Below are 25442 nucleotides of genomic sequence, written 5' to 3'. Positions count from 1 at the left end.
GGCTCTTTGGCTTCTTACACAGTTCTATCAAAGCCTAACATCTAGGTATGCTGCAGCTCTTGGTTTTTTATATACGTACAAATGACTGGTTTGTTGCCCAGTAGCTGTGATGTTCTGCATAACATAGAATGTTACAGCAGAGGCCTTACAGCCCATGATGTTGTTTCAACATTTTAACCTACATTTAAAATCAATCTAACTTTTCCCTGATACATAGCTCTTCATTTTTCTATCATTCGTGTGCCTCTCCAAGACTTTCTTACTTGGCCTTCATGTATCTACCTCTACCATAATCTCTAGCAGGGCTTTCTGCACATCCACTACTCTGTATTTACAACCTTACCTCTGATATCTGCCCCTATACTTTACTCCAATCACCTTAAAATTATGCCCCCTCCTATTAACCATTTAGGTATGGGGAAAAAGTCTCTGGTTATTCATTCGATCTATGCCTCTTATCATCTTGTATACCCCTACCAAGTTATCTCTCAACCACCTTCACTCCAGAGAGAAAAGCACCAGCTTGCTCAACCTGTCCTCAAAAGACAGCCTCTCTAGTCCAGGCAGCATCCTGGTAAATCTCCTCTGCACCCTCTCAAAAGCTTCCACATCCTTTCTCTAAGGCGATGACCAGTACTGAAAACAAAATACCAAATGTGGTCTAACTGGGGTTTTATAGAGCTACAATATTATCTCACGGATTAATAAAGGCCAGCACACCATTCACCTTCTCAGCAATCCAGGCAACTTGTAGAGGAACTTTGAGGGATCTGTGGACGTGAACCCCAAGATCCCTCTGTTCCTCCACACTTGCTAAGAATCCTGCCATTAACCATATATTCTGATTTCGAATTTGACCTTGCAAAGTGAATCACTTATTTTTCCGGGTTGAACTCCATCTGCCGCTTCTCAGTCCTGCTCTGCATCCCGTCAATGTCATTTTGTAATCTATGACAGCTTTCTACAGTATCCACAGCTGCACCAAATTTTGTGTCATCTGCAAACTTACTATCCAGCCCTTAAATGTTTTTCTGTCCCTCTATCCTCTTTCCTCACCCTCTGTTCATACTTACTCCAGATGGATAAATTGCAATTAACAGGCCAACAAATCTTCCTTCCTACAAAAATAAAATAAACTGATGCTGAAAATCTAAAACAAAAACAGAAAATGCTGAATGCACTCAGCAGGTCAAGTGGCATCTATAAAGAGAAAAACAGAGTTAACTTTAAAAGCCAAAGACCCTTGGTCAAAAGTTTTTTACCACACTCGCTCAGATGCCATCATCTCCACTCTCCTTTGTTCACTTCCCTATAACAAACAGTTCCTTTGTCTTTTTCCACTCTTTGCCTTATCTACACCTTAAAACTTAGTTGTTTTCCAACTTCTGATGGAAGATCATTGATCAGAAATATTAACTCCGTTTGTCTTTCCAAGGATATTGATTGACCTGCTGAGTATTTCTGACGTTTTCTGTTTCTGCATTGATATTATAAGCTAAGTAATCACAACAGCATTAGACTCTTCAAACAATGTTCTGTCAGATTGCTTATTTGTAGTTATATATGTCCAGAATTGCTAGTTTCCTTTGGGATTGATAGAAGACTGTGTAACCAGCAACTTTTTTAAAAAAAATAGAACAAAATTTCCAAGGAATACAATTTTAAATTTGTTATGAGGAAAATTTTCAGGACTAAATTTACTTAACAGCCTGGACAAAGTGGAAGCTGGATCAAAGTAATAGCTTTGCAAAAAAGTAATTCTTAGAAGTAGATGTTGTTGGCCAAGGCACGCTGAAGTAACCATTTCTATATCCTAGGAAAGTGGAAGTGAGCAGTCATGTTGAACCACTACAGTCCTTGTGGTGAAGGGGATCCTCCTACATTGCTGCTTAGTAACAAATTCTAAAATGTTGATACAGTGCCAATGACCACATGGCAAAGTATTTACAAGTCTTGGAAGTGCAAGCAGTTTGAATCTGGATTCTTGTCCTTCTAGGTTATAGAAGTCATCTACTGGTGAGCTTCTACTGTCAAAGAACACAAGGAAGCTGGTGCATTACATTTTGAGTTACATTGGTGCTGCTTCATGCACCCATTCTGTGCTCTTCAATTTCATCAACTTTGCCTCCAACTTCCACCCTGCCCTTAAATTCACTTAGTCCATTTCTGACTCCTATCTCCTCATTCTCAATCTCTCTGTCTCCATTTCTGGAGGCAAAATGTGTATTGATATTTTTTTATAAACCTACCAATTCCACCTTGACTATACCTCTTCCTGTCCTGTCACCTGTAAAAATGCCATTCCCTTTTCTCAGTTTCTTCATCTCTGCAGCATCTGTTCCCGGGATGAGCCATTCCTTTCCAGGACATCTTAGTGGTCCCCTGCCTTCAAAGAATGGGGTTTCCCTTCCTCCACCATTGTTGTTGCCCTCACCCATATCTCTTTCCTTGCCCAGACATCCGCAGTCACCCCGTCTTACCACTTTAATAGAGACAGAGTTCCTCCTGCCTTCACCCACTATCCCATGAAACTCCATATCCAACACGTCATTCTCTGCAACCTCTGCCATCTTCAATAGGACCCTACCACCAAACACATCTTTGCTTACCTCCCCACTCTCTGCTTTCCGCAGGGATTGCTCCCTCTGTGATTCCCTTGTCCATTCGTCCCTCCCCACTGATCTCCCTCCTGGCACATATATAACCATATAACAATTACAGCACGGATACCGGCCATCTCGGCCCTTCTAGTCCGTGCCGAACGCTTACTCTCACCTAATCCCACTGACCCGCACTTAGCCCATAACCCTCCATTCCTTTCCTGTCCATATACCTATCCAATTTTACTTTAAATGACAATACCAAACCTGCCTCTACCACTTCTACTGGAAGCTCGTTCCACACAGTTACCACTCTCTGAGTAAAGAAGTTCCCCCTCGTGTTACCCTTAAACTTTTGCCCCCTAACTCTCAACTCATGTCCTCTTGTTTGAATCTCCCCTACTCTCAATGGAAAAAGCCTATCCACGTCAACTCTATCTATCCCCCTCATAAATTTAAATACCTCTATCAGGTCCCCCCTCAACCATATACGCTCCAAAGAATAAAGACCTAACTTGTTCAATCTTTCCCTGTAACTTAGGTGCTGAAACCCAGGTAACATTCTAGTAAATCTTCTCTGTACTCTCTCTATTTTGTTGACACCTTTCCTATAATTCGGTGACCAGAACTGTACACAATACTCCAAATTCGGCCTTACCAACGCCTTGTACAATTTTAACATTACAGCCCAACTCCTATACTCAATGCTCTGATTTATAAAGGCCAACATACCAAAAGCTTTCTTCACCACCCTATCCACATGAGATTTCACCTTCAGGGAACTATGCACCATTATTCCTAGATCACTCTGTTCTACTGCATTCTTCAATGCCCTATCATTTACCATGTATGTCCTATTTGGATTATTCCTCCCAAAATGTAGCACCTCACACTTATTAGCATTAAACTCCATCTGCCATCATTCAGCCCACTCTTCTAACTGGCCTAATTCTCTCTGCAGACTTTGAAAACCTACTTCATTATCCACAACGCCACCTACCTTAGTATCATCTGCATACTTACTAATCCAATTTACCACCCCATCGTCCAGATCATTAATGTATATGACAAACAACATTGGACCCAGTACAGATCCCTGAGGCACACCACTAGTCACTGGCCTCCAACCTGACAAACTGTTATCCACCACTACTCTCTGGCATCTCCCATCCAGCCACTGTTGAATCCATTTTACTACTTCAATATTAATACCTAACGATTGAACCTTCCTAACTAACCTTCCGTGCGGAACCTTGTCAAAGGCCTTACTGAAGTCCATATAGATAACATCCACTGCTTTACCCTCGTCAACTTTCCTCGTAACCTCTTCAAAAAATTCAATAAGATTTGTCAAACATGACCTTCCGTGCACAAATCCATGTTGGCTGTTCCTAATCAGACCTTGTCTATCCAGATAATTATATATACCATCTCTAAGAATACTTTCCATTAATTTACCCACCACTGACGTCAAACTGACAGGCCTATAATTGCTAGGTTTACTCTTAGAACCCTTTTTAAACAATGGAACCACATGAGCAATACGCCAATCCTCCAGCACCATCCCTGTTTCTAATGACATTTGAAATATTTCTGTCAGAGCCCCTGCTATTTCTACACTAACCTCCCTCAAGGTCCTAGGGAACATCCTATCAGGACCCGGAGATTTATCCACTTTTATATTCCTTAAAAGTGCCAGTACTTCTTCCTCTTTAATCGTCATAGTTTCCATAACTTCCCTACTTGTTTCCCTTACCTTACACAATTCAATATCCTTCTCCTTAGTGAATACCGAAGAAAAGAAATTGTTCAAAATCTCCCCCATCTCTTTCGGCTCCATACATAGCTGTCCACTCTGATTCTCTAAGGGACCAATTTTATCTCTCACTATCCTTTTGCTATTAATATAACTATAGAAACCCTTTGGATTTATTTTCACCTTACTTGCCAAAGCAACCTCGTATCTTCTGACAACACATACAAAATGCTGGTGGAACACAGCAGGCCAGGCAGCATCTATGTGTTCCACCATTCCAGCATCTATGTGTTCTACCTGCTGTGTTCCACCAGCATTTTGTGTGTGTTGTTTGAATTTCCAGCATCCGCAGATTTCCTCGTGTTTGCTCATATCTTCTTTTAGCTTTTCTAATTTCCCTTCCCTTCTAATGGCTGAAGTGCTACACCTATTCATTAACTTACTCCTCCATCTCCAGTCAGGACCCTGAACAGTCTTTCAAGGGGAAGCAACACTTCACCTGCAAATCTGTTGGGGATTGTCTACTGTATCCAGTGCTACTGATATGGTTTCTTCTACACTGGTGAAACCCTACATAGATTGGGGGACCGCTTTGTCAAGTTCCTCTGCTTCATTCATAAAAGGCAGAATTTCCCAGAGACCAACCATTTAAATTCCTTCCTTATTCCCATTCTGATGTATCAGTGTGTAGCCTCTTTTGCCACGCTCAGATTGGAGGAGCAACACCTCATTTGTCGTCTAGGTAGCCTCTAACCTGATGGCATGAACATCGACATCAATTTCTAGTAACTTTTCCCCCTCCCCTACCCTCTTCAATTCTCCCTCTGGTTCTTGCCTCTTATCCTCACCTGCCAATCAAATCCCTCTATACCTCTTTCTTTCCTTTCTCTCTTGGTCTATTCTCCTCTCCTATCAGATTGCTTCTTCTCCAACCCTTTTCCTTTTCCATCTATTACCTCCCCACTTCTTACCTTGTCCTCCTTCTCCCTCCCCCCACCTTCTTGATCTGGTTTCTACCTCCCTCCTTTCCAGTTCTGAAGAAGGATCTCAGCCAGAAACATCAACTGTTGATTCATTTCCATAGATGCTGCCTGACCTGCTGAGTTCCTCCAGCATATTGTGTGTGTTGCATTGCATTTTGTTTTTGTACTGGGGATTTTGGAAACTATAAATTACAAGCTCTGTTTTATCATCAATCTTTTGAAATGATTGAATCATTGCCATTATGATGTTTTAATTCAGACAGGATGCACTCTGCCAATTTAAAAATAAGCTAACTAATTATATAAGGGAAATGCATAAATGATTTGGGCTTTTTCCTGGAGCCCTTTTACCATTTAAACCAGCAGAATAAACACAATTTATTCATTAATTCCAAATATTAATTGATCTTTCAGAAAATTCAAGATCTGGATGAGAGAAGAATAATTAGAATTGGAGATTCAATGAAGACCTTTTCTGAAGTTGACAGACAAGTCATTCCTATCATTGGAAAATGTCTTGATGGAATCACAAAAGCAGCTGAATGTATTGATGAAAAAAATGTAAGTTATGTGACAATGCTTTACTAAACATTGTATGTGAATTTTTTTGAAACTTTAAGTCAAGAACTTGTCCTTTTTTGCACTGTTATCCATTGTCAGAGGAGTTGATAATTCATGTAGCTATTTTTGCTGAACATTAAAATCTTCTTTCTTAATATGAATCAGTCTGGTAAATGTAGTAGCTGTTGTGGAGGCACCATTTTGCTGAAAGCCTTCACTTCCTGGCTATAATTGATGTAAGGTATATTGGTGATATGTACACATTAGGTGACATTTAAAACATATACAGCTGTGGGTTGAAAAGTTTGCAATACTGAACAAACAATTCATTTGACATCTGTGGGAATATAGATGTGTTATGATTTTGGGTGTCACCTTACAAAGCTACGGGAGCTGCAACAGTATTTTTAATTTTCAGAAAAAGGTAAGAATTAAAATATGTACTGCCATCCATCTAAAAGCATTACCCTGATCCTTGATTTGTGCAAGTGGGGTAAACTTAATTTTGTATTGGAGAATCACATTAAGATATTTATAGAACAAACACACAAAGACAAGATTGCTGAACAGTTCCCATTTTGTGCATAAATACAGAATAGCATCTTTGTTTGTCTACTTTGCTCCTTTCCCATTCCTACTGTGACCTTCTAAACTGTAGCACTGAAAGCAAATGCAAGTTTTGACAATATTATCTCATTTGAGGCACTATACATCCTTTTGGTCTAAGGAATGAATTTAGAAACTTCAAACCCATGTCTTCATTTTCAGAACTGTATAAAGTCCATTTAGACCTCAGTTATAGTCTTTCCTTAAAGACCTCAGTTTTTTCCCAAATTTCCTCTCTGATTTATTTTTTCTTATTTTCCATGCCTCAACTTTTATTTATCTGTGCATGTGCAGACTGAGCCTTATGTGTTTTTGCAACCAGGCTTATTTCTCCCCATTGGTTTAGTGTTCATTGGAGTTCTTTGTTGCTTAACTATCATAATATCACATAGAATTACATTGTGTCACTCTGAAATGAGACTCTGTGACTGTTTTTGCTCTATCAAAGCTTTCCCTTGTCCGCTCCTCATCTAATCGTCTCATCATATCCTTCATTTTCTTTATTCCTTGTGTACCCATTCAGTTCAATGAACCAATAATATTTGCTTTAACCACTATTCATGGTGGTGGGTTTCTAGAAAATGCTAGAAATACTTGAGCCATATCTGTGGGTAAAGGAACAACTATTCATGTTTGTGATCCTTCTCAAAACTGGGCAAAGGAGCAACAAATTAGTTTGAAGTTGCAGAGAAAATGGGAAAGGAAAACGGATGGAATAAAGGAACTTTCTCCAGTATGGTGAGACTGGATGAAGTATCAAGTTTGTTTATGTGGTGTGACACAAAGGGATATATCCAGAGAGCCAACCTGAAATGCAAAGAAAAAGGGAAAATTGAGAAACTGAACCCACAGTATGGCAGGCAATAATGATCAGCTTTCATGCAATCAGAATGATTGTATGAAAATACAGTCAGCTATATACAGATTGAGAATACAATAACGTGTCCTGCAAATTGCTATGTACCCAGGTGTGCTTGCTCCTCAACCTTAGGCTGGCTTTAGCTGTTTTGTTGCTGGCATTATGGCATCCTGGTAACAAAAGTAAATAATTCATAGTATTAGTTTTGAAAGAACATTTCTATTTAAGTCTTGTTTAGTTATTGACAAAATGCCAGTTTTAAATTTGTCTTTGCAGCATTTATGTAGAACTAATCACTGGTCTGCAAAATTTATTTTTCAAGTTACAGTGACATGCTAAAGATTGGACACCCCGGTCAAAATTTCTGTTACTGTGAATAGTTAAGTGAGTAGAAGGTGAACTGATCTCCAAAAGTCATAAAGTTAAAGATGAAACATTTTTTTCAATATTTTAAGCAAGATCAGTGTGTTATTTTTGTTTTGTACAATTTTAGAGTGAAAAAAGGAAAGGAGCACCATGTAAAAGTTTGAGTACCCCAGGAGATTTGATCTCTCAGGTAACTTTTACCAAGGTCTCAGACCTTAATTAGCTTGTTAGGGCTATAGCTTGTTCACAGTCATCATTAGGAAAAGCCAGGTGATGCAAATTTCAAAGCTTTATAAATACCCTGACTCCTCAAACTTTGTCCCAACAATCAGCAGCCATGGGCTCCTCTAAGCAGCTGCGTAGCACTTTGAAAATTAAAATAAATGATGCCCACAAAGCAGGAGAAGGCTATAAGAAGATAGCAAAGCGTTTTCAGGTAGCCATTTCCTCAGTTCTTAATAATAATTAAGAAATGGCAATTAACAGGAATGGTGGAGGTCAAGTTGAGGTCTGGAAGACCAAGAAAACTTTCTGAGAGAACTGCTTGTAGGATTGCTAGAAAGGCAAATCAAAACCCCCATTTGACTGCAAAAAATCTTCAGGAAGATTTAGCAGACTCTGGAGTGGAGATGCACTGTTCTACTGTGCAGCGACACCTGCACAAATATGACCTTCATGGAAGAGTCATCAGAAGAAAACCTTTCCTACGTCCTCACCACAAAATTCAGCATCAGAAGTTTGCAAGGGAACATCTAAACAAGTCTGATGCATTTTGGAAACAAGTCCTGTGGACTGATGAAGTTAAAATAGAACTTTTTGGCCACAATGAGCAAAGGTATGTTTGGAGAAAAAACGGTCCAGAATTTCGTGAAAAGAACACCTCTCCAACTGTTAAGCATGGGGGTGGATGTGGTGAACTACATATACCTGTCTGGACACGCCCCCTGCTGACTGCTCCTGTGGCTCCTCCCACAGACCCCGGTATAAAGGCGATTGAGGTCTGAGCCTGGCCTCTCTGTCTCCAGGATGTAGTATGGTGGTCAACCACTGCTTGTTCCTTCTTCCAGTCAATAAAAGCCGATATCTCGCCTTTACGTCTCAGAGAGAGTTATTGATGGTGCATCAGTAGACCAATCATGTTTTGGGCTTGTGTTGCCACCAGTGGCACAGGGAACATTTCACTGGTAGAGGGAAGAATGAATTCAATGAAATACCAGCAAATTCTGGAAGCAAACATCACACCATCTGTAAAAAAAAAGCTGAAGATGAAAAGAGGATGGCTTCTACAACAGGATAATGATCCTAAACACACCTCAAAATCCACAATGGACTACCGCAGGAGGCACAAGCTGAAGGTTTTGTCATGGCCCTCACAGTCCCCTGGCCTAAACATCATCGAAAATTTGAAAATAGACCTCAAAAGAGCAGTGCATGCAAGATGGCCCAAGAATCTCACAGAACTAGAAGCCTTTTGCAAGAAAGAATGGGTGAAAATCCACCAAACAAGAATTGAAAGACTCTTGGCTGGCTACAGAAAGTGTTTACAAGCTGTGATACTTGCCAAAGGGGGTGTTACTAAGTACCGACCATGCAGGGTCTTTTCAGGCCCTTTTCCTTTCTCGTTATTTTGAAACTAAAAGATGGAAATGAAAAAAGTAATCTTGCTTAAAATATTAAAGAAATGTGTCATCTTTAACTTTATGCTTTTTGGAAATCAGGTCATCTTTTACTTGCTCAGCTATTTACAGTAACAGAAATTTTGACCAGGAGTGCCCAAACTTTTGCATGCCACTGTATTACAATATGAATAGATCCAAGGTTATAATGTTGAAAAATAAGCATACATTTAAGAAGCTTTATTTTGAGTTATTTACTAGTATTCCATAAGACATAAATTTTAATGACTGTTATGACACTTTTTAAGTGTCTTGAAATCTGTAATGCATTAGTGTCATGGGAGAAGTTAAGATAGTTATGAACAAAATATGGTCTAACCTATTTTGTAGCCAAGTTAGTTTTAGTGCTGATGTTATTGAAAATTATATTCAGAAGTGAAGTGAGTTGGCGTGCAACTTGGTGGATCATTGTATGACTTAGTTTTTTTGATCATTCTTCCCTTTCATTACGGACCGGAAACACTGACATTGGAGATATGGCAAAAATCAGCTTTCACCTATGTTGGTGTATTCTGCTCATAAGTCAATTCATTGATCACAGACAAGGGCAGGCAAGGGCTACCAGAGGTTCACTGAGTATCAATTAAGAATGACATCCCCCTCTCTGGCCCAGTGCATTACTATTATTTATAGTGCTAGAGTCCTTTTAAGCAAATTTGAATGAGGATCTCTACTATATATAAATTTAAGTTTATAATACATTCACCAATAAATGTAGAAATACTGTTTTTATTCTTCAGTTGATCATGAAACTTTTTGGTAACTTGATTACAGTTCTAACTTGAATCAGTTTGCTATCCATCAGTAATAATTTAAATATGTTCCAACAAATACAAAAATGCTTTCAAGCTGTTATTCAGAGAGTAATTTCCTGCCATTTACATTCTACGCATTGCTGATTGTTAGCGTGCTAAGTCAGAAAACAGAGAAGATGTATTAGGTTTGTGGGGATGCAGCAAAGTATGGATGCACTTTGAATGAACTTTGAGTTCGATTGTGCTCCATACGTCATTCGATTTCAAGACAAGATAAAATGGGCCACATTTCACAAATAGTCATAGAACACTACAGCTCAGAAACAGCCCTTTGGCTCATTAGTCTGTGCCGAACCATTAATCTCCTTAGTTCCATCAACCTGCAATCATAACCCTCCATACACCTTCCATCCACGTACCTATTAAAATTTATCTTAAATGTTGAAATTGACCACTCATCCACCACTTCTGCTGGCAGCTCATTCCACAGTCTGACCACCCTCGGAGTGAAGAAGATCCCTGTAATGTTCCCTTCAAACATTTCACTTTTCACCCTTAACCCAACACTTTAGTTGTAGTCTCACCCAACCTCAGTGGAAAAAGCCTGCTTGCATTTACCCTGTCTTTTTTTTTAAATTAGTTTTTTTTATACATTTTCTAGATAGCTACAGATAAAAAACCCCAGATCAAAATGAACATTAATACAGTGCAAAAACAAACATACAATAATAATATGATACAAAGAAAGATAATTGAGAAAGCACCTTAATTGAAGACATGTAAAATTAGTATCCTCCCCAAGCCCCGCAACAGAAAAAACTCCAGACCAACCACAACACAATATAGAGAATATAAATCAGGACAATCAAACCCCCAAAACTGTAAATACACTTAGCAACAGAAGATATTAATGCCTACTACCAACAAAAAAAGGAGCTGAAAGCAAGGGACCGAAAAAAAACCTTAGTCAAGAGGAAGGTTATGAAAGTACTCAATAAAAGGTCCCCAGACCTTATGGAACTTTAAATCCGAATTAAGAACTGAATAATGAATTTTTTCAAGGTCTAAGCAGGCCATAATATCGTTAAGCCATTGAGCATGCGTGGGCGGGGCAACATCTCTCCATCTAAGGAGGATTAAACGTCTAGCCAGGAGAGAGGCAAAAGATAATATTCAACACTTAGTCGAACTCAGGCGTAAATCTGTCTCACCCCAGAAACCGAACAAAGCAATTAAAGGGTTAGGTTCTAGGTGGTGATTCAGAATATGTGATAACGTTATGAAGATATCTTTCCAAAATTTCTCCAAGCTAGGACAAAGCCAGTACATGTGAATGAGAGAGGCCTCGCCCCTTTTGCATTTATCACAAAGCGGACTAATGTTAGGGTAAAATCGAGATAATTTAGATTTAGACATATGGGCTCTATGAACAATCTTAAACTGTAAAAGGCAATGGTGAGCACAAAGAGAGGTTGAATTAACCGATTTGAGAATCGAGTCCCGTCTCATCAGATAAGGAGGTATTTAAATCGTGCTCCCATGCCATTTTAATTTTATCCACAGGGGCACGTCGTAAGGCTGCTAATTTATCACGAATAAATGATATTAAACCTTTACCTAGTGGATTAATAGAAAGAAATAAGTCCATAACATTTTTCTCAGGCATTTCAGGGAAGTTAGGAATTAAAGGAGTAATAAAGTGTCTAATTTGGAGATATTTAAAAAAATGAGCATTGGGCAGATTGAACTTAGCAGAGAGCTGTTGAAAAGAAGCGAAGCGATTATCAATAAAAAGATCTTCAAAATGTCTAATACCCTTCCTATACCAATCATGGAATGCTGAGTCGTACGTAGTAGGTAAAAAAAGGTGATTATGTAAGATAGGGCTAGAAAAGGAAAAACCATGGAAACCATAAAATTTCCTAAACTGAGCCCATATACGGAGAGTGTGTCTAACAAGAGGATTAACTATTAATCTGGACAAACTACTAGGGAGTACAGAGCCAAGAAGTGCAGAGATAGATAATTCTTTAGTGGAGCTCAACTCCATTGCCACCCAATTAGGGCACTCGGGTTGGCCATGAAAAAAAGACCAAAAGGTAGCACAACGTATATTGGCTGCCCAATAATATAAACGAAAGTTAGGTAAAGCCATGCCACCCTCCTTTTTAGATTTTTGGAGATAACCTTTATTAATTCTAGAGTGCTTATTCTTCCACAGATATGACAAAATAATAGAGTCTAAGGAATCAAAAAAAGATTTAGGAATAAAAATTGGGATTGATTGAAATAAATATAAAAGTTTAGGGAGAACATACATTTTAACAACATTAATACGACCTACCAAAGACATAGAAAGAGGTGACCATTGTAACAGACTCTGTTTAATAGTATATGAAAGATTGGCAAAATTTTCAGGAAAGAGATCTTTAAACTTCCTTGTGACTGTAATCCCAAGATAAGTAAATTGATTATGAACTACTTTAAAAGGGAGATCACGAAATGTTAATTCTTGTGCTTCTTTATTAATTGGGAAAAGTTCGCTCTTATGTAAATTAAGTTTATATCCAGAGAGCTGGCTAAACTGGTCAAGAAGTGAAAAATTGGAGGTAAGGATGTAGACGGATTTGAAAGAAAAAGTAATAAGTCATCGGCATAAAGAGAAACTTTATGCTCAACACCCCCTCTCCAAATCCCGGTCAGTTCAGGACAATTTCGAAATGCTGTCGCCAAGGGTTCTATAGCCAAATCAAAGAGAAAGGGACTTAAAGGGCATCCCTGGCGGGTGCCACGTTTGAGGTTAAATAACTGGGATTTCTGAAAATTAGTTAAAACGGAGGCAGTAGGACACAAATACAGCAATTTGATCCAAGAGATAAAACTTTGACCGAAGCCAAATTTTTCTAAAACTGCAAAAAGGTAGTTCCACTCTATACGATCAAATGCTTTCTCCGCATCGAGGGAAATAACACATTCAGGAATCCCAGTTGGAGGTGAATATAAAATGTTAAATAAGCGTCGCATGTTAAAAAAAGGGAGACGGTTTTTAATAAAACCAGTTTGATCATCGGAAATAATAGAGGGAATAACAGTTTCTAATCTATAAGCCAAGACTTTGGCCAAGATTTTAACATCAACATTAAGCAAAGAAATTGGCCTATATGAGGAACACTCTGTTGGGTCTTTACCCTTTTTTAATAAAAGAATAATAGATGCCTCATTAAAGGAGGGTGGCAATTGGCCACACCTAAACGAGTCAGATAATACTGAGAGTAACTGAGGAGAGAGAAGTGAAGAGAATGATTTATAAAATTCTACGGGGAACCCATCAGGTCCAGGAGATTTCCCTGAAGACAATGCAGAAATTGCAAAAGATATTTCTTCTGATGATATAGGTGCATTAAGTTTGGCTTTAAAATCAGATGAAAGCGAAGGAATATTCAGATTATTTTAAAAATGGTCAACAGAGATATTGTCATTCAAAGATTCAGAGGAATAAAGTCGAGAGTAGAAATTTTTAAATGTATCATTGATTTCTAGGTGATCCGATGTAAGGTCACCATTCTCCTTCCGGATCTTTGTAATATGTTGTTTGGCTTTGGAACACCTCAACTGATTGGCTAGAAATTTACCAGATTTGTCGCCTCATATCTAGGCCTCATATGGAGCCAGTGATCATTAATGGAGAATGTGTGGAGCAGGTTAAGACCTACAAGTATCTGGGAGTACAGTTAGACGAGAAGCTAGACTGGACTGCCAACACAGATGCCTTGTGCAGGAAGGCACAGAGTCGAATGTACTTCCTAAGAAGGTTGGCGTCATTCAATGTCTGTAGTGAGATGCTGAAGATGTTCTATAGGTCAGTTGTGGAGAGCGCCCTCTTCTTTGTGGTGGCGTGTTGGGGAGGAAGCATTAAGAAGAGGGACGCCTCACATCTTAATAAGCTGGTAAGGAAGGCGGGCTCTGTCGTGGGCAAAGTACTGGAGAGTTTTACATCGGGTGCTGAGCGAAGGGCGCTGAGTAGGCTACGGTCAATTATGGATAACTCTGAACATCCTCTACATAGCACCATCCAGAGACAGAGAAGCAGTTTCAGCGACAGGTTACTATCGATGCAATGCTCCTCAGACAGGATGAAGAGGTCAATACTCCCCAATGCCATTAGGCTTTACAATTCTACCGCCAGGACTTAAGAACTTTTTAAAGCTATTATTAATGCTTTTTGAGATGGTGATTTAGATCATATTTTTTTTACTGAGTTAAGTATTGTATGTAATTAGTTTTGCTACAACAAGTGTATGGGACATTGGAAAAAAGTTGAATTTCCCCATGGGGATGAATAAAGTATCTATCTATCTATCTATCTATCCATGGATATAAAAGCGACTCTTACTTTCAAGAAGTTGCCGTTCGACAGGTTGAGTAGACAGGAGGTTAAATTTAGCTTGAAGTTCTACACGCTTCTTGTATAGTTCAGGGTTTTTAGTTTGAGCATACAGTTGATCCAAATCTTTAATCTGATTAATGAGGTCTAATCGATCTGCACAGGACTTTCTATTAAGATTTGCTGTATAGGAGATTATTTGGCCCCTCAAATATGCTTTCATGGCATCCCAGACAATCTGGGATGACACTTCAGGTGATGTATTGGTGTTAAAATAAAAGGTTATCTGATCCTGAATAAATTTTAGAAAATCATTATCCGATAATAAAGTCGAATCAAACTGCCAGTGTTTATTCCTCTGAGGGAGACCAGGAAAATTTAAAGACAGAGTAATTGGGGCATGGTCAGAAATCAGTATACTCTGATAATCACAAGAATAGACAAATGGAATGAGTTGATTATCGAGTAAGAAGTAGTCAATTCTAGTAAAGGTATGGTGAACATGTGAAAAAAAAGAATAATCTCTCTCAGTAGGATGAAGGAAATGCCATATATCAGAGATACCATAATTAGAGAGAAACGATTGAATAGCTAAGGCAGATTTAGTAGGTGGTCTAGTAACAGAGGATGATCGATCCAAATTAGGATCTAACCAACAATTGAAATCACCACCCAGTATAAGAGAGTATGAGTTTAAGTCTAGTAGTGAGGAGAAAAAACGTTCAAAAAAATTAACATCATCAAAATTGGGGGCATACAGGTTTGCTAGTACAACTTTAGTATTATATAGTTTACCAGAAACAATAATAAAACGGCATTTGTATCAGATATCTTATTATGGAGTTCAAAAGGAATATTTGAATTAATAAGGATGGAGACCCCCCTAGCTTTGGCGGCAAAGGATGAATGGAAATGCTGACCCGCCCACTTTGACAAAAGCCGGGAGTTATCAAAACAACGAATATGAGTTTCTTGAAGGAAAGCAATTTCAGCTTTGAGTTGTTTAATATGTGAGAAGACCTTCCTTCTTTTAACAGGGTGATTCAATCCCTTTACATTCCAGCTCACAAATTTAAGTGTATTAACCATTATCAATTGTTGGTGCATAGAAGGCAGCAGGCATATAAAAAGTCAAGCAGTACAATAACAGTCTGGGAGCAAAAATGTAAACATAGATTCGTAGAATCAAAACAGAAACATGTCCTGAGTAACAAAGGAAAGCAAAGGAAACAGTGAGTAGTGTTGGAACTGGAGAATCCGCCCCACCCTCGCAACCCAAAACTAGACGGCTACCAAGAAAAGCAGCTAGCTCTATCAAAAAAATTAACCCAAGTATGACTTCCAGTTCTGTGTCGTTAACAGTTCCGTATAGATACTATAGCAAATGGTAGCTAGTTTATGCACTAGAAAACATAATTACAAATAGGAAAAACTTCAACAGAAGTATAAGACGTAATACAAAGAAAATCAAAAGAAAACCAAAACTAACCTACCCGCGAAAAATTATAGAAGATTAAAAGAAAAAAAAAAGGGAGGGAGAAAAGGGGGAAATTGTAGATTCGAAGAGAGTACTTATCAACCATTTACAGAAAAAAAAGGGAGCAAAACTTAAAAACTATGAATCAACCAACAGGGAGGCCTTCAATAAAACCTCTAAACCTCCAAAACAAGTTAAAGTCGCTTGTAGATCACTATAGATAAAGTTATACAAGAATAAAATGGATTACACACGTACAATCTAAACGTCCGCTGGGGAACATTAAACTCGGATTAGCTATTTAGAAAAAATGCACCAAGTCCAGGGAGAGATTGTCTACAGCCCTTAGAATTTCAATAAATAATGTCTGAGTTATTCAAGAAAAGTCTTGAGTCCAGAAAAAATAGCTTTACTACGAGAAGTACTTATCCACCATTTTAGAAGGTCAGACCGGGTTCCTAAGGAGACAGGCTGGCCGGAAGACTTCCAACAAATGCCTCAGCATCCTTCACTGATTTAAACCACTTATATTCTCCAGTAGTAAGCATAATTTGCAGGTCGGCTGGATTACGAAGGGAGGGTCTGAAACCACGATCAAAGAGCACTTTCATTACACCTTTAAACTCAGCACGCATCTTCAGAACCTGGGAGGCAAAATCCTCCACAAAACGAATGACTGTATTTTGAAACGCAAAAGTACCTCTGCGTTGTGCCTCCATAATCAAACGGTTTTTCACCTGGTATTGATGAAAGCACAAAATTACCGGCCGTGGGCGGGAACCCAGAATTGCACGGGGACCGTAGATCCTGTGTGCCCTTTCAAGCTCAGGTGGAGTCGGAAGAAATTCTTTCCCAAAAATCTCACAGAGAAAATTGGAAGAAAATTCCACGGGAGAGCCCTGTTCGGTGGCCTCTGGCAAACCAAGAATTCGTAGATTACAACGTCTGCTACGGTTTTCAAGATCCACCATTTTGGAAAAAAGTTTACAATTCTTCTCCTCTAGTCTGGAGCATAGAGTCTCGAGATAAAGAACACGGCGTTTTAAATCTTCAGAAGTTGAGTCGATGCGAGATAAATGTTCAGCATGTTCGTCCACTCTAGCGTTGATCCGATCCAATTTGGCATCCAGCTGGTTGAAATAAGTTCTAAATTCCTTTCAAATATCTTGTCGATGCTGTTCCAACGCAGCGAGAATGTCAACCGGCAAAGTCGTAGAAATTTCTTTTTTCCCGGTTTTAGCACTTTTGTTAGACATTATAAGATAGATGTGTTCGCATGCAAGTAAAAGAAACCCAATAAAATACCTAACTAAGGTTTAAGAATGGAGACATGTAGTACAAAGATAGGAAGAATGACGGAGCAAAAGTTCGAAGCAGCTAAGCAGTCGCCATCTTACCAGAAGTCCTGCATTTACCCTGTCTATACCCTTCATAATTGTGTACACTTATGTCAAATCTCCCCTCAATCTTCCATGTTTTAGGGACTAAAGTCCAAACCTATTCAGCTTTTTCCTATAACTCAGGTACTCAAGGCACAGCAACATCCTTGTGAATTTTATCTGCACTCGTTCAATCATATCTACATTTTACCAGAATGTAGGTGACTAAAACTGCTCAAAAAACTCCAAAATCCTGGTGGAACACAGCAGGCCAGGCAACATCTATAGGAAGAAGCACTGTCGACGTTTCAAGCCAAGACCCTCCTACTTTCAAATCTCTTACTATCTTTTTTTCAGTTAGTCCTGACGAAGGGTCTCGGCCCAAAACATCGACAGTGCTTCTTCCTATAGATGCTGCCTGGCCTGCTGTGTTCCACCAGCATTTTGGGTGTGTTGCTTGAATTTCCAGCATCTGCAGATTTCCTCGTGTTTGCAAAATACTCCAAATTAGGTCTCACCAACATCTCAAACAATTTCAACAAAACATACCAACTCCTGTACTCAATACATCAATTTATGAGGGCCAGTGTACCAAAAGTTTTGTTTACGACCCTACCTACCTGTGATGCCACATTCAAGGAATTACGTATCTGTATTCCCAGATCACTCTGTTCTACTGCACTACTCAGAGCGTGACTGTTTGCCCCAGTCAGTCCTTCCAAATTGCATCACCTCACAATTGTTGCATGAAAATCCAGCTGTCAATTTTCAACACATTTTCCCAGCTGATCCAGGTCCTGCTGCAAGCTTTGATGGTCTTCCTTGCTGTCCACTACATCTTCCAATCTTGGTGTCGGTCTTGAGGATACAAAATGGAGAAGACAAATAAATGTGTTGATTTTAAGATGATTAGGTTAAATTAGCAGAGTACATCTACCTCAGTTTTTCACTATTCATGTCAAACACTCAGATGAGGGACCAAGTTTGAATCAGAGCCATTTGGGATAATGGCTTCTGGATAGAATGGAAGATATAGACTAGTTAAAATGGCAGATGGAGTTTAATGTTGTACAGTAAGATATTGTTTACTTTGGTGGGAATGATAGAAAGAATTATTTTTTAAAGACGAAGCCAAGTAGGTATTTAAACAGAGAGATTTTGATATCATCAATCTCAGAATTTTAATTTGGAAGATCAATTGGGAAAACAATAAAAACAGAATGTTAACAGTCTAATTTTGCTTCAGATTTCCAGCATTTGCAGACTTTGCTTTCATTTGGAAAGGCAAACAAGAAGTCAACCTTTATTTTAAGTGGAGTGAAGTAACATAGTAAAGAGGTTTTGCTACAGTTAGATAGGGCTTTGGTGTGAAGTCTGGTATCAGCCTCCTTGGAGAACTGTTGGTGTCCTTATGCAAGGAATGATGCACATTTCTGGAGGCAGTAACAAAGATTCATGGATTGATCCTGAAGAGAGAACTATACAATGTAAGAAATAAATTACATGAACTTATTTTGCTGGAGTTTAGAAGAGCAAGAGTTGAACTATGTAAGTATTTTACCAGGTTTAGAGGGTCTGAATTATCTGGAGAAGTTTTACAGGCAAAGTCTTTATTCCTTAGAGCAGAGGGAGACTAAAGGGTGTATAAAATCATGAGGGGCATCAATAGATAGATAGATAGATAGATACTTTATTCATCCCCATGGGGAAATTCAACTTTTTTTCCAATGTCCCATACACTTGTTGTAGCAAAACTAATTACATACAATACTTAACTCAGTAAAAAATATGATATGCATCTAAATCACTATCTCAAAAAGCATTAATAATAGCTTTTAAATAGGGCAAATACACTGTCTTTATCCCAGAGTGGGGAAATCAAAACTAGAGGCTGTAGCTTTAATTGAAGTGGTAAAGATTGCAGAGAAATGTTTTACACAAAGGGCAACATTTTACATAAAGGCTGATTTCTGTATCAAATTCTCAGCAAGAAAAAGTAGTTGAAGCAGGTAGAATAATAACTTTGAAAAGACAGTCGGGCAGGTACATGAATTGGAAAGGTTCAGAAGATTATAGGTCAAGCGTTAGCAAATGGAACTGGCTTGGGTGGGACTTTGTAATTAGTGTGGATCAGTTGAGCTAAAAGGCCTGTTTCTGTGCTGTATAACTCTATGACTAAACATGCAATTCTTTAAAATCTTCATCTGGTAGATGCCAATAGATTCCTTGCCTTAGATATCAGGACAAGATGTTTTCTAAGGAATAGAGCCTTTTGGCCTTTCTTCAAACAATTGGTTGTAAATTTTAGCAGTTTTCAACTGTATTTGCAAGATCAAAACCAATAGAAATTCAGTCAATGAATTCATTACTGAACAAAATGATTGTCAAAGCTTGACTATGAGAGCTGGTTTAAGAGTCTACATGGCCCATTCCTTATATTTTCAACTTCACCTCCCTGTTACATTGCATTTTCCTTGATCCCCTTTCCCTGTGCTTCTAGCTAAAGAACAAAGAAAATTTTTGTGATTTCCCAACTGCCACCTAGCTATCTCATGGAGACCTGCCTCCTATGTGTCTAGAATCAGAAAACAATTGTTGATCTATTGTTGGATCTTTCTTTGGCAGGCTGCATCATTGCTATATTTAGATTTTCTATGAAATCCTTCTACTGCTGCAGGTGGTTTCCCCTTAATGAGTTCATCAATGTCATGGCTTCTGGCTCATTCATCCATAAGCCAGGACTGAGCAATCTCCAGATGTTGTTGCTATCTGTTCCAAGGGTGTAGTTATTCAAATGGGTTTCTTCTTTATTTTCACATTGATGCCTCAAAATACAGATGGTAAAGTAAATGTAGTGTGTAACTAAGTTCTCAATGCAAAAAGGCACTATTTACTATTTATAAAAAATCCAAAATATATCATGGATTTCATTTTAAAATTCCACACATTTAGCCACCAGTCTTGGTTTTTTTTGCAATTGTGATATTCTCTGACACTGTCCACCAGGAATAATTTGATATAACTTTATTAAATATAATTGTGATGTCAACTTAATTGCTAACTCGAGTCACCTGAAGTCTGCTGATTTGTTTTGCAAGCTAAGAATGAGAAATAAAACTTACTTTTCTGAACACACTTCTGAACTATATGGAGGAGAAAAATTTGACTAACCAGTGCCCCTACAAGGCTTTCTTTCTGCTGTGCAAAGCTGAGTATTGTATTTAATTTGGTTGCTGAATGATTGTTGACTGTTGAACAAAATTATTCTCATGGGCAAAATTTTTCAAGGTATTAAGGTGTTAGATTTCTCCTCTCAAAATTTAAATATTTTATAGTTCTGATGTAAGGAGAAAACAGCAATGTGTAATGCTGAAACAGGGTATTCTAGCTGGTTATATTATCTGAGAACTTGCCTTACAAAACAGTTTTATATGTAAATGAAGCAGTTCTGAAGTTATAATAGTTGTTATTTGAGTATTCTTGTGTTGGATTCCAAACCATAAAGTAAGTAGGTGAAACCAGCATCTGCCTAAATGGCTACAAAATATGGTTCAAACGGTTGATTTAATACAAGTAGATATTTGCAAAATTTACATGTTGTATGGGATTTCTCAAAGTCTCAAGTCTCAACGTACATTTATTATCAAAGAATGTATAAATTATGCAACCCTGAGATTTGTTGCTTACAGGCAGCCGCAAAGCAAGGAACCCAAAAGAACCCAAATTAGAAATCATTCTGAACTCTCCAAATTGGCTCAGCGATGCAACCTTGCCTGACTCTCAACACCCTGCCTTCCCAGTCCATCTGGGCCAGCACTTAAATTATCCAAACAACGGATTGTACCACATTCTGAAATTGTTGTTAAAGCGCATATTATCACCAAAGCCAAAAACTCCAGCATTGTTTGAGAGAAAATGATGAGGGGTATTAGTTTATTTATTTAACTAAGCGGGACAGTGAGGAGATATTTTGAAACAAAAGATATTTGAAAATCAAATGACTTATCATGGATAGTGTCCGAGGCAGTGACTTTGAAGGAGGTGATGCTATAGTGTGGTGAGATAAGAAGAAAGTGGGAATAATTTTCAATCGTTCAAGCAAAGTGCATATGTAAAAGCATTCAGTTCAGCCTGTATTCCACTTGTTAATTAAAAATTATGTGCAGTGACACATAACTGTCTAATAAACTAGGACAAGTATTCAGCTTGTATATCTCTGTGAGCTTGTTGTATTCCTTGTTTGATTTAACACTGCTTAAATCTTTGTGATAATATTGAGTGCTTTGCTCACAAATATTTTGCTGTGTTTTGGTATTGTGGATTGTGCAGTTTCAGTAAAATAGAATTTAGAACTCACTTCTTTCAAAGTAAATATATATTCCATATAACCTTGAAGTTTCCATTGAAGGTTAGTAAATGTTTTGTGTGATATACAGTACAGCAGAAAACCCGAGAGAGTTGATAAAATGATTAATATTTCTTGATTTTAGGACACGCAATTAGTGATTGAGGCTTTCAAATCTGGATTTGAACAGCCTGGAGATGTTGAATTTGAAGATTTCAGCCAGACTATGAAACGAACAGTTTCAGAAAGTAGCCTCTCCAATAGCAGATCTGATGGCAAACAGGACAAGTGTGGCAAATCCAAAGGCAAACTCTGGCCTTTCATCAAGAAAAATAAGGTAAAAGCATTCAGTGTCTATGTTTATAAACCTTACAATTAACATCTCTCATTTAATATCTATCATTATTTTGAGAACTTAGTATAATATTCTGTGACTCGTTGTAATCGGGTTGGTGGCTATACTTTGATGAATGGTCTTTGATTTTACTTCAGTTTTTAAATTGTGGTTCTGTTTATTTGTGTTTGCCGTGGTTTGTTATTATTGATTTTTGTTAAAAAGGGCATGTATTTGCTTTCCATGCTCTTGACTAACAAACTAACCATATTTTTCTACATCATGTGCAACAGCATGGTTTTATTCTCTTTTAGTAAACACCACTTGGCTGTAACTTATTTAGACATTTTGGAACTTTGTGATTTATTTTCTCATTGGATTTTATAGTAGTTATGCCAGCTTAAAATGATAATGGTCTTTATTTGATATTCCAATACTACTGTGCATAAAAAAACATTTACTTTATGAGTACATCTGATGAAAACAAATACTTCTTAGGTAGCAAAGGAAGACATTCTATAATTGAATTTTACAAAGTAATGGCATTTCAAAATGTTAGAACATGAAACCTAATAATCTTAAAAGCTTGCACTGGGCAAAAATACGAGGTAATTTTATATATTTAAAAAAACGCATGCAGATTTTATATGGGATTATACAGAGTCTCCATGTGGAAAATGTCGAAGGTTGACATAATCTTTATGAGAAACTATAGCGGTTCCTCTGGTAAGACCTCACTCACAGAAATCCAACTTTACTCAAATTCTCCCATAAATTTTTTAAAGGTTTTTCAAGTTAGGAAAGATAGTTAGATAAATACAGACCTATTTTGGAGTCCTAGTATAGGGGTAGCAGCTATTTAGTTCAAAAGACAACCTTAAAAAAACTGTTTCTATCCCAGCCCACAGCCATGCTAAGTGTAATACCTATACCTCCTCCCTTAGCACCATTCAAGGCCCAAACAGTCCTTCACATGTGAATCCATCCATGTCTTTTATTGCATTCAGTACTCTTGCTATGCCACTTCTACATCGGTACAACCGATACTGATTGGGGGATTGCCTCACAGGATCTCCTAATGGACTTCTACCTTAATTCCACCTCCCTTTCCCACATCAACATGTCTGTCCACTCACCTGCACGACCGAGTTGAGGCTAGACACATGGTAGATGAACAGCACCTCATATTCTACCCTGGTAGCCTCCAATCTGATAGCATAAACATTGATTTCTGTAACTCCTGGTAACTACTCTCCTCAGTACCCCCCCTGTTTTCCCTCATTCAATTGGCCCCATCACCCCTTCTCTTTCTCCCGTACTGCCCTCTCAATCTGTCCATCACCTACACCTTCTTCCTTTTGGCTCTCCTTCTCACCTTCTTCCCTTTATTCCATGGTCCACTGCCCTCTCCTATTAGATGCCATCTTCTTCAACTCTTTGTCATGTCCACCTATCACCTCCTACCTTCTTGCATTATTTCCACTCTGCCCTTTCTCTACCTTCCCATCTTCCCTCCTCACCTGGACCCACCTATCAATTGCCAGCTTTTACTTCACTCCTTCCCCCTTGCTTTTTATACTGACCTGCCCTCTTTCTCCACTCTCTCCCATGAAGGGTCTTGAGCCAAAATGTGCACTATTTACACTATTTATTTCCTTTCATAGATTCTGCCTGATCTGCTGAGTTTCTCCAGCACTTTGTGTGTTTACATTTAACATCCCTGCAGTAATCAAACAAATGCTGTCATCTTTAACAACTCAGGCTGCTGGTTCACAGCTGGAGGTCACTTAAGAGGTTTACTTTGGAAATTGACAAGCCGCTCTCTTCGATTGACACTTGTAAAATAATTTATCAAACAGTGATACTTCAAGGCCATTCAAATGAAGGATTGGGTGTGGGGCATTTTCTTCCAGTGCTTTTTTATACAGAGGATGAGAATAAATGTTCACGTTAATTAACCTTTATTGAAATTGTAAACTGACATGTGTCAGAAATATACAGACAGAAATGAAATACTTACAATACCCAGGGATTGCTTTTATAATTATTATTGTACAAATAATGCATAAATTTTCACATTGACTTTTGAGTGGTTTAAATTGTAGCATCCCTTGGACATTAAGAATCAATCAGTACAATGTAAATCTTAAATCGAATGATGAAGAAGCACAATGCTTCAGTTAGTTCCTGGAAACATTGAGTTTCAGCTTTATCCTGTTATTTATAGTATGATCTGTTTTTAATTATTTGAGCTGTGTACAGCTCATCTTTCCTTTTCACCAAAGGCATACACAATAGGAATATAGCCAAGCTCTTTGCCTCTTATCCACAATTCAGCTCTAAGTTAAATGCATCTTTGTGGACTTGTTTGCCCCTAATATCAGTTAATTGGTCTTACCAGAAATGTACATCACAGAATCAAGCCACACAGCCCCGTATAACAGTGTTGATGCTTAAGCTATATTGAGACTTTCTTCTGCCATCCTCATTGAACTTCAGCACATAGCTATTTATCTTGTGTCCTTTTAAATACATGGATGCAACTTGCTTATCGTAGTATATTCTTCATAAAGGTGTTTCTCCTGAATTCATTGTTGGATTTATTGGTGTCTCTGTCTTCTTATTTCAAAATGACCACAATTAATTCACCAATCAGTTTCTTCTTAACAATTTCAATTCCAGTATCATCATTGTAAATCTTATTTTCTACCTCTCCAGGTATAATTTTTCTATAGAGGTATGGTCTCTGCAGAGTATTACAAATTTTGTCTAATAGATGGCCTGTTAACTTCAAAATAACACCTCTGCTTTTCATTACTGCCCTTCTGGAAACTTATTCCAACCTTATCTTTGCCTTTTAATTACCTTATTAAACTGTTATGCCTTTTGATGATTCGTGTTCTTGAACCCCATTTAAATCCTTCCTTTCCAAGGAGTAAGTGGCCTAATTCTTCCTCCCAACAAAATACAAGGATTTAAAGGTGAGAAGCCAAATTGTGAATTAGTTACCATCATGCTAACACATGCTACAGTCATTGATATTTTAAAGCAACTCAAACAGATTCAAGTAATTAAAAAGTAAAAAAAAGCGATCTGGTGCTGCAAGCCCAAGAAGAGTTTATTCATAATTTTAAAACAGTTTCAACAAATAAATACCTCTCAATTTAAACCAGAGGGGTCTACAGGCCCCTTGTTCATGGTATTGGTCCATGACATAAATAAGGTTGGGAAACCCTGATTTAAACACTCAATTTTGGCAAGTAACTAAAAACATAAGTTGGGCTTTTTTCTTTGAATATGATTTGTAATTGAGACACACAAAATATAGATATTGGTAACTGAAGGTAAGTAGATACCATAT

General features: G+C 38.1%; 1 protein-coding gene across 1 annotated transcript in view; it reads left to right on the top strand.

The window, feature by feature from the left end:
• Positions 1 to 25442, top strand: part of fnbp1b (formin binding protein 1b) — a 210662-nt gene that overhangs the window by 130889 nt on the left and 54331 nt on the right. Inside the window, exons 8-9 of the mRNA XM_073052772.1 lie at positions 5754 to 5900; positions 21893 to 22084. Coding sequence (XP_072908873.1) covers positions 5754 to 5900; positions 21893 to 22084 — 339 coding nt within the window. The remainder of the gene's footprint in view (positions 1 to 5753; positions 5901 to 21892; positions 22085 to 25442) is intronic.

The sequence above is a fragment of the Hemitrygon akajei genome, chromosome 7 (genome assembly GCF_048418815.1).
Source record: "Hemitrygon akajei chromosome 7, sHemAka1.3, whole genome shotgun sequence".
NCBI lineage: Eukaryota > Metazoa > Chordata > Chondrichthyes > Myliobatiformes > Dasyatidae > Hemitrygon > Hemitrygon akajei.
Note: the sequence above shows the minus strand (reverse complement) of the source record. Positions and strands in the feature narration are given on the sequence as shown.